Source organism: Hyperoodon ampullatus (assembly GCF_949752795.1).
Source record: "Hyperoodon ampullatus genome assembly, chromosome: 19".
NCBI classification, from domain to species: domain Eukaryota; kingdom Metazoa; phylum Chordata; class Mammalia; order Artiodactyla; family Ziphiidae; genus Hyperoodon; species Hyperoodon ampullatus.
Genome location: NC_136932.1, coordinates 6,640,077 through 6,654,576, shown reverse-complemented (window position 1 = coordinate 6,654,576; position 14,500 = coordinate 6,640,077). Strand labels below are relative to the sequence as shown.

Genomic DNA, 14,500 nt, shown 5'->3' with positions numbered 1-14,500 from the left:
CCCACTTTGGATAACGCTTTATGGCCCACTGCCAGTAGCCCTTCCCCATTGGGTCCTGTCCACCCCTCGCCCAGGGAGTCCTCTGTGGGCAGTGTGAAGCCCCAGTGGATGCCTAACACCTCTCCCTTGTCTCTTTCACCTCCAGTCTCCCACCAGCGGAGTGGAAGTAAACTTTCCGGGCTAAGTTAGATGGATGGTCCCCATTAGCCTGGCGGGCTGCCCCCCTCCTGCCTCCCCAGCGACTCCCCTTGTCAAAGGAGGTGCTTCGGTGTGCGGGGCAGGCTGGGGGGGCAAAAGCATTTGGGTGGGGGTTGGAGGCGCCCCGCCCCTCGAGCAGGAATGGTGCCCCCGGGGAAGAAACCAGCCGGAGAGGCTTCCAACTCCAACAAGAAGTGCAAGCGTTACTTCAACGAGCACTGGAAGGAGGAGTTCACCTGGCTGGACTTTGACTACGAGCGGAAGCTGATGTTTTGCCTCGAGTGCCGCCAGGCCCTGGTGCGGAACAAGCACGGCAAAGCGGAGAACGCCTTCACTGTGGGCACCGACAACTTCCAGCGCCACGCCCTGCTGCGCCACGTGACCTCGGGGGCCCACCGCCAGGCTCTGGCCGTCAACCGGGGCCGGCCCACTTTTGAGGGCCAGGCTGAGGGTGGAGGGACCTGTCCGGGCCTGGCGACCACCCCCAGCTTCAGGGGTGTCAAGGTGGAAGCGAACCCGGCCAAGGTGGCCGTGCTGACCACGGTGTACTGCATGGCCAAGGAGGACGTGCCTGACGACCGCTGCCCTGCTCTGCTCGAGCTGCAGAGGTTCAACCTGTGCCAGGCGCTGCTGGGCATGGAGCACGGCGATTACTACAGTCCCAGGAGGGTGAGGGACATGCAGGTGGGTGGCAGCCAGGGCTGTGGGGGAGGGATTGAGGAGGGAGAACATCGAGCCGTCTGGGCATGGCACCAGCATGCCAGGCCCCCGGGCAGCGGCCAAAGCACTTCATTCACACCTTCGCCCATCAGAGCCTTCACCGAGGGCGTACTAGGTGCCAGGCCCCTGGCCAGCTCCTGGGTGCCCAACAGTGAAGAGGCCGGACCAGGCCCTGTCCTCAGGGGCTCAGGTCTGCTCCCCTCACTGCCTAGGTCAGAGGTTGCAAACTGGTGGCCTGGGAGCTTGACTGGCCCACAGATGTGTTTTTCACAGTGTTTTTAAGAAAACTTAAATTAGTCTCCAAGATAAACAAAAAACCAAGAGATTACATATAAAAATATGGATTTGTGACTTCTACTGAAAAGCTAGGTCCTGTGCAGTCAGGGCATGGAGTTCTGGAGGTGGAAAGCAGGGCATGGGCTTCCCTGTTCCCTTTGGTTTATCCCTGGCCCACTTCAAGGTCAACATCACCCATGTGGCCCCTGGGGGCATGCATATTGCAGCTCTGTCCTAGGCACTGGCTGTATGAGTCCTGGGGGCTGGTAAGGGGGTGGGGAAGTTGGATCTCATCCCCCAGAGAGATGACAAACAGCACACAGCTGGGGCTCTGTGTAACTGGTAGGGAGTCAACGTGTCTATCAGTTAATCCCTGAGCAGCAGAGCAGAGGGAGACCCCCAGGAATAAGGCTGACGGGCAATGCTGCAGAAAAACACACACACACAAAATGCTGTAGAATCTTTAGGGTTCCTAAAGCATTTTTACACTTATAAGTACAACACAAAGTTACATCGATGGGAATTCCCTGGCGGTCCAGTGGTTAGGACTCCGTGCCTTCACTGATGAGGGCCCGGGTTCAATCCCTGGTCAGGGCACTAAGATATGAGTCACAACAACCTTTTGAGGAGCTTGGGGGCAGGTATCAGCCTGGTTTTAGAGCTGAGGAAACAGAGATGAACAACGAGGTGAAATGATTTGCCCAAGGTCACACAGTCAGTAAGTGGCAAAGCTAGGATTAGTCCGACCCCAGGCCTGTGCTCTTTCTGTCACCCCCACCCTGCCTGCCTCCCCTTCTCAGGACAAGCCTAACTCTGCCCTTCCTCCCTTTCTTTCCCTGGCTGTCCCAGGTCGCCATTGCCAGTGTCTTGCACACAGAGGCCTGCCAACGCCTGAAGGCATCCCCGTATGTGGGCCTGGTGTTGGACGAGACCAGGGACTGGCCTGAGTCCCACAGTCTGGCCCTGTTTGCCACTTCAGTGTCCCCCTGCGATGGCCAGCCTGCCACCACCTTCCTGGGCAGTGTGGAGATACAGGAAGGCGAGGCCACCGCTGGCCAACTCCTGGACATTCTGCAGGCTTTCGGCGTGTCTGCATCCAAGCTGGCCTGGCTCAGCTCAAGCCTCCCCAGTGACCGCCTGGGGAGCGTGGGCCCGCAGCTCCAGGCCGCCTGCCCACTGCTCATGGAGCTACACTGCCTCCCCGGCCGGACAGATCCCAAGCCCCCTGCCTACCTAGGTGAATATGAAAGTGTGCTGGATGCCCTATTCCGCCTCCACGGTGGCCCCAGTTCCCACGTGGTCCCTGAGCTCCGGGCGGCACTGGACCTTGCAGCTATTGACTTGGCAGGACCACGGCCAGTGCCCTGGGCCTCCCTGCTGCCTGTGGTGGAAGCAGTGGCTGAGGCTTGGCCTTGCCTGGTGCCCACACTGGAGGCCTCTGCCCCAGCCTCACCTACAACCAGGGCACTGGCCCTTGCCCTGCGCCAGTTCACCTTTGTGGCCTTCACCCACCTCCTGCTGGATGCTCTGCCGTCCGTGCAGAAGCTCGCCCTTGTCCTGCAGCCAGAAGAGCCGGACTTGGCCTTGCTGCAACCGCTGGTGACGGCAGCTGCAGCCTCCCTCCAAGCGCAGTGCAGCTCAGGTGGGGCGCGTCTCCAGGGCTTCCTGCAGGAACTGGCAACCTCCAGCCCTGACTTGGGCCGTGGCCGCTGCACCTACCGCGGTGTGGAGCTGGTGGGCTACTCCGAGGCTGCGGTCCAGGGCTTGGAGCGGCTGCGGGGGGCCTTCCTGGACTCCATGCGGAGGGGGCTGCGGGACTCCTACCCCGGGCCCTCGCTGGACGCCGTGGCCGCCTTGGCGGCGATCTTCGACCCCCGCCGCTACCCGCAGGCACCCGAGGAGCTGGGTGCGCACGGCGAGGGGGCGCTGCGCGTCCTGTTGCGCGCCTTCGCCCCCGCCGTGGTGTGCCAGCGGGCGCTGGGCGACTTCGCGCTCTTCAAGCGCGTGGTGTGCAGCCTGGGGCGGCTGGGCCCGCGGGCCCTGTGCGCCAAGCTGGCGTGCGCGCGCTCTGAACTGCACGAGCTCTTCCCCGACTTCGCCGCCCTCGCCTCCCTGGCCTTGGCGCTGCCCGCGGGCGCCGGCCTCCTGGACAAGGTCGGCCGCAGCCGGGAGCTGCGGTGGTGGGGACCAGGTGGGGCGGGGGAAGGCCGGGGCGGCCCCGCGGTGAAGATCGCGGTGGATGGGCCGCCGCTGCACGAGTTTGACTTTGCGCTGGCGGTGGAGTTCCTAGAGAGTGGGTGGGGCGAGGAGCTCCTGGGCTCGCAGCTCACGGGAGGGCGGCCTCCTCTCCTCTGTCCAGCCAGCCCGGGGCTCTAGGCTCTCTAAGGGCCAAGCCGGACTTGACTGTGGTGCACCCAAGCTGACCTCCTAGCTGTGGCCTCCCACCCACCTTCCCCGTGCTTCCCCTGCTCCACGCTGAGTACTAACCCCGCCCCGTGGGCTGTGGAGGAGGGGCTGGATCGGGGGCGGGGCTCGGGCCAGTGGGCAGAGGTGCTGGGGTCTGGGGCACCCTAAATATCACTCCTGACCTTTCCAGAGTTTGGTGAAGTAGCTCACCCCTTTCCCTCTGAACTCAGCCCAAGTTTTGGTCCTAGAAAAGTTGAGGGGCTATTGGTCGGAGGAAGACCGGGTCTGCGCAATTCAGGGGTTGAAAGAGAGGAGACTGGGTCCTTGACTGTTGGCCCCACTTCTAACGACATCTCTTCAGATGTGACTGGCGAGCAGATGACCGCCCTTGTTTTTGACACACAGCACAGCACCCTCTCTGTGCACAAGCTAACAGTTCAAGGGAAGTGGTGGTGCCCTCCTCACCAGTAGGCTGCCTGAGGCTTTTCTCTCTATGGCTGTGTATATCGACATACACAGCTATAAATGTAAAATAAATCTGTCCTATCTTTCACAGTGTTAATACACGAAATCTAAAAGGACTTCTTTTGGTTTTGTAATGACAGGGTCCAAAAACGTCCCAGGTGGACTAAATTTATTTCTAATTTTTTTTCTGCCTCAAAATCTGGTTGCTCTCTAAGTTCCTAGCCTTCCCCTGCCCTTGCCTCAGACTTTTTTTTTTTTTTTTTTTTTTTTTGGTCACGCCGGGATTTTAGATTTTAGTTCCTCGACCAAGGATTGAACCCGGGCCCTCGGCACAGAGTCCTAACCACCGGACTGCCAGGGAATTCCCAACAGATTTTTTTTTTTCTTGCCCACTGCTTGGCTTGTGGGATCTCAGTTGCCCGGCCAGGGATTGAACCCGGGCCCCTGCCTCAGACCTTTAAGACCAAAGACTGTAAAACCACAGTGCTGGACTGGCTGACTCCGAGGTGCAGCCTCAGGCCCAACGCAGGGATGTCGGAGGGCTTTTTGCCTCCTGAAGGAAGCAGCTGGGGCCTCACCAGAGCTGGGGAACACATGCTTTCAGATTCCAGTGGGTTTCCTATCCCCTCTGTCAGCCCTTGCTGTGAACCATGTGGGGATCTGGACAGGGTAGGTAGTGAGAGGGGAGGGGGCTGGCCTCTCCCCAAGCCTCCTGGGTTTGGGTTTAATTTGCAATAAAGTGGAAACCCAGTGCATCGTGCAGTCTCCGTGGTGGTGTGTGTGTCAGGGGCCTGACTCCCTTGGCCTGACTCCCCTCTGGGCTTCCTTTAGGTCGTTATGCTGCCCCTATGGGTGGGTTGCTGGTCATCCTTCTGGGCTGGCAGCCTGGAACTGTGGACTCCCTGCTTCTGCTTCCCCAGTTGTGGAGAGGAGAGGCACAGAAATGCGCTGTCATCGCCCTGGACTCGGCCAGTACTACTTTGTGAACAGGGAGACAGGGGCTTCTGCGCTCTCTCTACGCCCAAGAAGCCCATCAGCCTCGTGTTCTGGCTGCAGAGGGAGGAGTGAGCCCTGTGGCTCCCCGTTTCAGACCCTGCCCTTCTTCCTCCTGCAGCAGGCCCGGCCTCCAGCACCCCCAGCCCCCTGCTGGCCTCCCTGCCCCTGCCCGCCAGGCCTCTGCAGCCCCCGCTGGACTTCAAGCACTTGCTCGCCTTCCACTTCAATGGCGCCACCCCGCTCAGTCTCTTCCCCAACTTCAGCACGGTACGGGCTGGGCCGGTGGGTGGGGGGCATGCAGCCGAGCGTGGGGGTGGAGGGGAAGGGGGGCTGCAAGGGCCCAGCTCTCAGAGGCTGGTCACCAGAGTGACCAAGGGCTCCTGAAATGGGGCCCAGCTCCCACTTAGGCCAGGGATCCAGGATGGTATCACCTCCTCCCCCAGCAACTACTGCTGGGCCCCGGGGTGCCTGTGAACTGCAGGTTTCACTTGAGTTTCTCTATAGGGATGTCTGTGTGCACTTGGGGGTGTGCCTTTCTGTTTTAGTTTGTCTCTATAGGACTTTGTTGTTCGTGGGTGTGAGTTTGTGCATGTGTGTTTATAAACTCTTTGCGCCTGGGTAGTTGTCTGTAATTAGTGTATGTGCCTGGGTATCTGAGAGTTTTTTTGTGTCTTTGTGTCGACTGTGTATGTGTTTGGTGTGTGTTTTTCGTGGTTTGGGTGACTGTAAGTTTGTGGATGCGTGCCGTTGGTGTGCATGCCAGTGTATCTTTCTACTTGTCTCTGTAATTTGTAACTGCCTGTAAGCTTATGCGCTGTGTGTCTGCCTACTAGTCTGTATACACAGAAACGTGTATTTCCATATGTGTATGTGTGTAAATAAGAAATTTACTTCACTACATGAGCTATAAGGTATGTGCCCTTCTTTAAAAAAACTTGGAAAATCAAATATAATCATTGATGAGCCCCACCCCATCCTGACAAGATGGTAGGAAATTCCGTCTCAGTCACCCTTGGGAGCTCCTTCCTTCCCACCCTCCACGGTTGTGCAAACGTCCTATGGAGCCTGAGACATTTGGGGAGGGTCCTTTGGTCTTCGGTCCCTGCTGTCACTTGCTGACATGCTCACTGTTCAGGCATATAATCCCTAAGAGGGGGTCAACCCGCTGTCGTCTTCCTACTGGGGGCCCTGCAGGCCACTCTCCTCTGAAGTCCTGTCCTCTGCACGCCCCCGCCCTGGGTGCTGTGGGAGTTGGAGCCTCTTTCTCTTCTCAGGGAAGTTTCTCTCAAAGTTTCTGTTCTCCTCTCTCAGGAAGGTTTGGAAAGTTCCTCTTGACAAGCAAGCCCAGACAGCTTCTGCTTTGGGCCCCACAACCTAGCCCCTGAGAAAAGGGAACATAAAAGCTTGGTTTGATAGAAGAAAAAAAATTTATTTAAAATAAGGAAAAGAAAAAAACACACAAATTAATATGCCAGAGAAACGACCCTACTGCTCAGAGAACCCTCCTCTGGCTTCCACTTGCTGCCCCTGCTGCCCCCGCCCAGCCCCCCACCGCGCCTGGGAGTGGCTGTCCCTCTCCCTCTCAGACCCGGTGACAGTGGCAGAGCTGATAACATAAGCCTTATCTCCCCCAGCCCGCAGGTCCAGCGCAAGTCTGGGTTATGGGAGAGGAAATTCCAAATGCCTTTCTCTGCTACTGCCTGCCCCCAACTCTCTGTCCCAGTAGTTGTGATTCTTGCGAATGAGAAAAAAAAGAGACCGGAGGGGCGGCAGGAGATGCCAGTGTGATCACCAGCACATGGTTCTCTTTCACAAGGTCATGGAGGTCATCCTGGCCATCCCCCTGCCTCTAAGCAGAAGCCTAGGCTGACAGAGAAGGTCAGCCAGGGAAGAGGCTGTTTCTTTCTCTCTAATATCCACAGACATGGGAAATTTCTTCCTCTGGGCTGATCACTGCCCTCCTCAACAGTCTTAGTTTTTGGCATTTTGCAGTGCCCGCCCCCCGCCCTTACTGAGCTGACCCCAAAGTTACTGTGCACTCCCACCCCCTTCACAGATGGACCCGGTCCAGAAGGCCGTCATCAGTCACACATTTGGGGTTCCCTCCCCTCTGAAGAAGAAGCTCTTCATTTCCTGTAACATCTGTCACCTGAGGTTCAACTCAGCGGTGAGAAGGAGTAGTGGAAACAGGCTGGGGAGGGGGCTGGACAGGGAGCGGGCTGGAGACTGGGCTTCTGGGGTCTTTCCTGGAGGAACAGGGGTGGCAAAGGGACTGGGGTCCGTATTTTCTGTCCTTTGTTGCAGAAGAGCCGCTCCTGGTCCTTTATCCATCCCATCCTCTCCTCTCTCCAGATTCCTCTGCCCCGTCCCATCCCATCCCCCTGGGATTTCATTTCCCTCCCCTGTGCCTCTCTCCTGTGTTCTGGACCCTTCTGCCAGAGAAGGCTGCCCTTACCTACTCCGGGTCCCAGGGGTCACCATCGGCTCTCAGTCCAGAGCTGAGTTCTTAATGCACCTGAGAGTTTCCAGAATGTGTTCATGCCCATCCTCTGAATGAGTTCTCATGATACATCTGTGAGATGGATAGAGGTGCTATCATCAGCCCCACTTTTCAGATGAGGAAACTCAGCCTCAGAGAGGTTAAGTGACTTGCATGAGGCCACACAGCTGGTAAGTAGAGCTGGGATTTGAACCCAGGCCTGGCTGACCCCGTAGTCCGCATGCTTTCTACCATGGCCCGCCCCTAGAGAGCGGACCTTCCCTGCTCTGGTAAAAGTGTCCAGGGAGGGGCCACGGGGGCCTGTCATTCCTACTTTTGCGAGCAACAAGAAGGGACCCCTAGTGGACAGGCCAGATTTGGAGGGTCCCTCCAGGCCTTCAGGTTATGTGAGTCATGCAAGTGATGGACAGAGAGACTTCACTCTGAGGGAGGAACCGTTATCTTCTTCATACCGGGCCCAGCACAGTGCCTGGCACATAGCAAATGTCCAATAACTATTTGTTGGAAAAATGTACAAAGGGATGAATGATCTGAGGTGCACATTCCCAAAAGTGTGGGGACTGCTCTGTTTTTCCACTTGTGCGTTTATAAACCTGTTGGTAACTAACATTCACTGAGCACCTACTGTTTGTACTAGGCCCTTGTCATTCATGTTCTCATTTTAATTCTCACAACTCTGTGAAATCAGTATTATCATCACAGAGCTTACGAGCAAGGAAACTGAGGCTCAGAGAGGTGACGGGACCTGCCCAAAGATGCACAGTTAATAAGCGGCTGAGGCAGAATTTGAAGCCAGTGGCTGCTTGCCTGGGAGCTTGTGTATGAGAATGCATTCTGTAAACCTCAGGGCCACACACATGCTGCGTGTGATGACAAGGATGCGCCCCCTGTGTGGCCGGAGCCGTGCCTCCCTCTGACCTGCCCCCTGCCCAGCGCCAGCTCATGGATGGGACAGGTGGACTCAGCCAATGAATGGTGACCCCATGCCCTCCCCTCCCCAGAACCAGGCCGAAGCACACTACAAAGGCCACAAACACGCCAGAAAACTCAAGGCTGTCGAAGCCTCCAAGAGCAAGCAGAGGCCTCAAACCCTGGCCCAGGATGGGACGCTGGTGTCCCCATCCCTGACTCCAGCCAGTGGAGCCCCTGAAGAGCCACAGAGCAAAGGTCAGTCCTGAACTTTTCTCCCCCCATCCCACTCCAAATCTGGCTTCTGACAAGGGGTTGAGCGATTTCTGCTTATTATTATTCCTGCTTGTGTTGGAGCAGTCCATACGTACAGGGAAAGGCACACATCACGTGTGTAGAGTACCACGGATTTTCCAGTCTGGATCTCCTGAGATGAAGAAATGTGTCACAGGCACCCCAGAAGCCCCTCCTTGGGTCCCCTCCCGGTCACTACCTTGTTGTTAGCTTCCTAGGGCTGTGATAACAAATGACCACAAACTGGGTGGCTGAAAATAACAGAGATGTATTTTCTCACAGTTCTGGGGGTCAGCAGTTTGAAGCAAGGTGTCAGCAGGGTTGGTTCCTTCTGGGGGCACGGTGCGGGGGTGGGGAATCTGTTTCAGTCCACTCTTCTAGCTTCTGGTCGTTGCCGGCAATCCTTGGCGCTCCTTGGCTTGTGGATGCCTCATTCCGATCTCTGCCTCCGGCTTCACGTCACATTTTCCCCAGTGTCTCTGTGCTTTCACATGGTCTTCTTATAAGGACACCAGTCATTGGATTAGGGCCCACCGTAGTCCAGTATGATCTCATCTTAACTAATTACATCAGCAAAGACCCTATTTCCAAATAAGATCACATTCTGAGGTTCCAGATGGACATGAGTTTGGGGGTGATGCTATGCAACCACCTACACCCCTCCCCCAGAGTAACTATGAGCCTGACTTTTCTCACCAGCGATCAATTTCACCTGGTTTTGGTTAATGATATACAGATGGTCCCCGACTTCATGGTGCTTTGGATTATGATTTTTGGACTTCACAACGGTGTGAAAGCCATATGCATTCGGTAGACACTGGACTTCCAATTTCGAATTTTGATCTTTTCTGGGCTAGCAGTATACGGCAGTGGTCCCCAACCTTTTTGGCACCAGGGACCAGTTTCACGGAAGACAATTTTCCCACAGACCGGGGAGGGAGGGTTGGTTTCAGGATGATTCAAGCACGTTACATTTATTGTGCACTTTATTTCCATTATTATTACATTGTAATATGTAATTAAATAATTATACAGCTCACCATAATGCAGAATCAGTGAGAGCCCTGAGCTTGTTTTCCTGCAACTAGTTGGTCCCATCTGGGGGTGATGGGAGACAGTGACACCCGAAGTGTGTGGCTTATGTCCAGTCTCCTCCGTAAGGTGCAGCTTAATTGTCACTTGCCACTCCCTGATGGGACTTTTTTTTTAAGAAAGTTATTTATTTTTGGCTGCATTGGATCTTCGTTGCTACGCATGGGCTTTCTCTAGTTGCGGCTAGTGGGGGCTACTCTTTGTTGTGGTGCGCAGGCTTCTCATTGCGGTGGCTTCTCTTGTTGCAGAGCATGGGCTCTAGGGCACTTGGGCTTCAGTAGTTGTGGCACATGGGCTTAGTTGCTCTGTGGCATGTGGGATCTTGCTGGACCAGGGATCGAACCCGTGTCTGCTGCATTGGCAGGCGGATTCTCAACCACTGTGCCACCAGGGAAGCCCACTGATAGGGGTTTTTTTTTTAAATTAATTAATTAATTTGTTTTTATTTTTGGCTGTGTTGGGTCTTTGTTGCTGTGCATGGGCTTTCTCTAGTTGTGGCGAGCGGGGGCTGCTACTCTTCATTACGGTGCACTGGCTTCTCATTGTGGTGGCTTCTCTTGTTGCAGAGCATGGGTTCTAGGGCACTTGGGCTTCAGTAGTTGTGGCACATGGGCTTAGTTGCTCCGTGGCATGTGGGATCTTGCTGGGCCAGGGATTGAACCCGTGTCCACTGCATTGGCAGGCAGATTCTCAACCACTGCGCCACCAGGGAAGACCCCCACTGATAGGGTTTTGATGTGAGTCTGCAGGCAATTGATTTATTGTGGTCTCTGTGCCGTCAAGCCTCTCTGCTAATGATGATCTGTATTTGCAGCCACCCCCCAGGGCTAGCGTCACCGCCTCAGCTCCACCTCAGATCATCAGGCATCAGATTCTCAAAAGGAGCCCACTGCCTAGATCCCTCCCACGCGCTCTTCACAGTAGGCTTCGCGCTCCTATGAGAATCTAATGCCGCTGCCGCTGATCTGACGGGAGGCGGAGCTCAGGCGGTAATGGGAGCGATGTGGAGTGGCTGTAAATACAGATGAAACTTCACTCGCTCACCCGCCTTTCACCTCCTGCTGTGCAGCCCGGTTCCTAACAGGCCACAGACTGGTACCGATCTGATCCGTGGCCTGGGGGTTGGGGACCCTGATATACAGTAGGTGCATACTCTTTTGTGATGCTGGTCAGCAGCAGCCACATGCCCAGGAGGGTAAACAACTGACACACAACCATTCTGTGCCCATGCAAGCAATTTGTTTTTCACTTTCAGCACAGTATTCAATAAATGACATGAGATATTGAACACTTTATTATAAAACAGGCTTTGTGTTAGATGATATTGCTTAACCGTAGGCTAATGTAGGTGTTCTGAGCACATTTAAGGTAGGCTGGGTCAAGCTATGATGTTCTGTAGGTTAGGTGTATTAAATGCATTTTTAAAAAATTTTCTTCCTTTTTATTAATTGATTGATTTTGGCTGTGTTGTGTCTTAGTTGCGGCACACGGGATCTTTTGTTGCGGTGGGAGGGCTCTTTGTTGCAGGGCGCAGGCTCCTCTCTAGTTGTGGCACGTGGGCTCAGTTGCCCTGTGGCATGTGGGATCTTAGTTTACTGACCAGGGATCAAACCCATGTCCCCTGCACTGGAAGGCGGATTCTTAACCACTGGACCACCAGGGAAGTACCTGCATTTTCAACTTATGATATTTGCAGCTTACGATGGGTTTATCAGGATATAACCCCATCAGAAGTTGCTGTTGTGTGTAGCTGTATTTTGTCCTTTTTCAATGCCATATAGTATTCCATTGCATGATCCATCAACTCTTTTCACTATTCTCCTGTTGACAAATATTTGGACAGTTTCCAGTTTTCTGCTGCTATGAATAGTGCTCCATGAATATTCTAGCACATCTTTTTGGTGACTTCCACATATTTAACAGTTCCTTAATGACTGTAGATCATCAGGGCTGGGTGGGCTCTCTGAGACCACTGGATCCAACTTTATCATATCAGGTGGGAAAACTGAGGCCCAAGGAGGCCCAAGTCTGCCCAGTGATTTGGTGGGGAGTCTGGAATTCAGTGCTGGTCATCCCTACACCAGGGACCCTTCCAATCTGCCATGCCACCCCCAGAATATCTGTGCTTAAAATCGTGGTCTCGAGAGTCATCTTGGGCCCCACACTCTTACCCCAAACCTTCCGTCTCCCCAGCAGTTCCTGCAGCCCCTCCTCCTGGTCCCAAAGTCCAGCCACCCCTGAGTCCGGAACCCACGCCCAGGGAGCCGGCCCACTCAGACCTCTTGGATGCTGCCTCCTCTTCCTCCTCTTCCTCTTGCCCACCCTGCTCCCCAGAGCCTGGGAGAGAGGCGCCAGGGCCTGAACCGGCGGCGGCTGCTGTGGAAAGTGGTGTGAGTGGGGAAGGCAGGAGCGAGAAGGGGCGCCTCTACTGCCCCACGTGTAAGGTGACCGTGAACTCTGCCTCCCAGCTTCAGGCTCACAACACAGGTCAGTGCGCCCCCCACCAGCTCGAGTCCTGAGTCCCGGGGAGGAGATGGCCCTTGCCAGATGTGGGCAGGCTAGAGCTTCTGGGCACTTTGCTCCAGGGCTAGGTGACAGGGCTAGGCACTGTGCTCAGGTGTGGCTGGGCAGGCATTTCGGGTCCTCCCGGTAATGCCTGAGGCGGGAGGATCCGGAAGAAAAGTCAGGCAGCAAGAACTGGAGGGTCATCACAGAAGACGGGAGACGCCCCCCCACCTCTCCTTGCGTCAGACCCAGGGGAATTGGGTTGGAATGAGTGCCAAAGGGAAGCCGACCTGTAACTCTGCAACGAGGCCTTCCTTGGGGGATGCTGGCATGAAATGAGAACAGCTGGGAGGACCTTTGGGAGGAAGGAGAAATCTCACATGGCTGGAGGGGCTGGCAGTGCTGAGCAGCCTGGAGGCTTCAGGGGGCAGCCAAACTGACCTGGTTTGGAGGGGGTCTCCACGGCCCCTGAAGCCCCTCTTTGGTGCTGGCAAGCTGTCTTCTTTCCTCCCTCCAGGAGCCAAGCACCGGTGGATGGTGGAAGGTCAGCGGGGCGCTCCCCGCAGGGGCAGGGGCCACGCAGTGCCCCGGGGAGGAGCTGGACACAAGGCCAAGAGAGTGACGGGGGTCCGCGGGGGCCGGCAGGGGCCCAGGCCCCCTTTCCACTGTGCTCTCTGTCAGCTCCAGGTCAATTCAGAGACCCAACTCAAGCAGGTGGGGCAAGTGTGGCTGGGATTGGGGATGGAGCAGCGGTGCGGGGGGTGGGCCCAGTGCCAGGCAAGGAGGAGGGAGCCTGCAGGGAGGAGGTGGGTAGAGCAGAGCAGGGAGCAGTGGAGGAAGAGGTGCGAGGCTCCTGGAAGGCGAAGGCCAATTCTTACCTCCCCTTCCCAGGGCCACTCCAGGGCCACGTGCATTAGGTGTGTGAATTGTGGGTAGAGAAAGGATGAGCTAGCCGTAGTTTTGGGGTCCTTGGGGTCCTTATCTTGTTCCCAGTCTGTCTGTCTGTCCATTAGCACCTGAGCAGCAGGAGGCACAAAGACCGCCTGGCCGGGAAGCCCCCCAAGCCCTCCAGCCAGCACAGCAAGCTGCAGAAGCACGCAGCGCTGGCTGTGAGTATCCTCAAGGTATCTGTCTCCGGGCGACAGAGCTGGGACCCAGGTCCAGAGGGGAGAGGGTAAGGGGAGAGGGTAGGCCGGAAGGGAGGGCCAGCTGGGGGGCTGGGAGGAGGAGCAGGAAGGAAGCCACCCGCCTTGGAGGCTGCCTGGGCAGGGAAAGAGCCGGGGTTGGGTTTTTGGCTGTCTGGGGATCTGCTCACAAAACAGTTCCGGCGGGGAGGTGGGCCCAGGTAGTAACTTCAGGGGCAACAGCGAGGCGTGGGCATGCATCTCCCGGAGACCATCTCCACCCCCGCTCCCCATAGCCTCCTCCCTCGGCCCATCTTAAGATTCTCCTCCCTCCAGGCAGGAAGGCAGGTGGTGGAGAAAGCCCTTTGGAATCAATGTTTGGGGGTGGGAAGGGAGGAGGATTTAGGTTTGGAATCCTGACAGTCACGTTTTCCGCCCCCTGCAGCAAAAAGCCCAAGGAGGGGGCCCAGGGAGGGGACGGGATTTTCCTGGGGTCAGAGACTTGAGTCCTTTCCTCTCTTCTCTGCAGTCTAAACTGGCCTTGCAGAAACAACTCACCAAGACGCTGGCAGCCCGCTTCCTGCCCAGCCCGATCCCCACCGCGGCGGCAACCATCTGTGCCCTCCCAGGGCCCCTGGCCCTCCGGCCTGCGCCTACGGCAGCCACCACCCTCTTCCCGCCTGCGATCCTGGGCCCAGCTCTGTTTCGCACCCCAGCGGGAGCCGTTCGCCCTGCCACGGGACCCATCGTCTTTGCCCCCTATTAGCCCTCCTGGGGAGCCCGGGGCTGATTTCCTAGCAGTTGCCCTCCTCCTCCTCCTCTCCCCAAGATGCCTCGGGTCCCTACATCCCACAGGAGACTGCCTTTTACAGCCTAGGGGTTCCTGCCCAATCTAGGAAGAGCTGGGCTAATGCTAAGAGCCCTTCACTCAATCTGCACTGGGGATTCAACTAACGCCCCCCACCCCCGGCCCAAGGACCATCCATCTGTGCCCTCCCTTCCCCAGGCTTCTAGG

At 56.4% G+C, this 14,500-nt stretch overlaps 2 protein-coding genes across 8 annotated transcripts in view; both read left to right on the top strand.

The window, feature by feature from the left end:
- Positions 1–14,251, top strand: part of ZNF385C (zinc finger protein 385C) — a gene marked incomplete at both ends in the record, with an annotated part of 38,112 nt that extends 23,861 nt beyond the window's left edge. For 2 of the 7 annotated variants that reach the window (XM_079724580.1, XM_079724582.1), the window contains 7 exons: positions 5,180–5,328; positions 7,118–7,228; positions 8,563–8,728; positions 12,050–12,343; positions 12,879–13,075; positions 13,375–13,485; positions 14,015–14,251. In XM_079724580.1, the coding sequence (XP_079580706.1) occupies positions 5,180–5,328; positions 7,118–7,228; positions 8,563–8,728; positions 12,050–12,343; positions 12,879–13,075; positions 13,375–13,485; positions 14,015–14,251 (1,265 nt within the window). The remainder of the gene's footprint in view (positions 1–5,179; positions 5,329–7,117; positions 7,229–8,562; positions 8,729–12,049; positions 12,344–12,878; positions 13,076–13,374; positions 13,486–14,014) is intronic. The other 5 variants (XM_079724581.1, XM_079724583.1, XM_079724584.1 and 2 more) reach the window with 5 other exon arrangements.
- Positions 194–3,570, top strand: LOC307067370 (uncharacterized protein C17orf113; the record flags this gene model as incomplete). The annotated part of the gene is given in 4 exon segments (XM_079724858.1): positions 194–220; positions 222–284; positions 286–882; positions 2,044–3,570. Coding segments are annotated over 4 exon segments (2,214 nt in total).
- Positions 14,252–14,500: the final 249 nt, after the last annotated feature.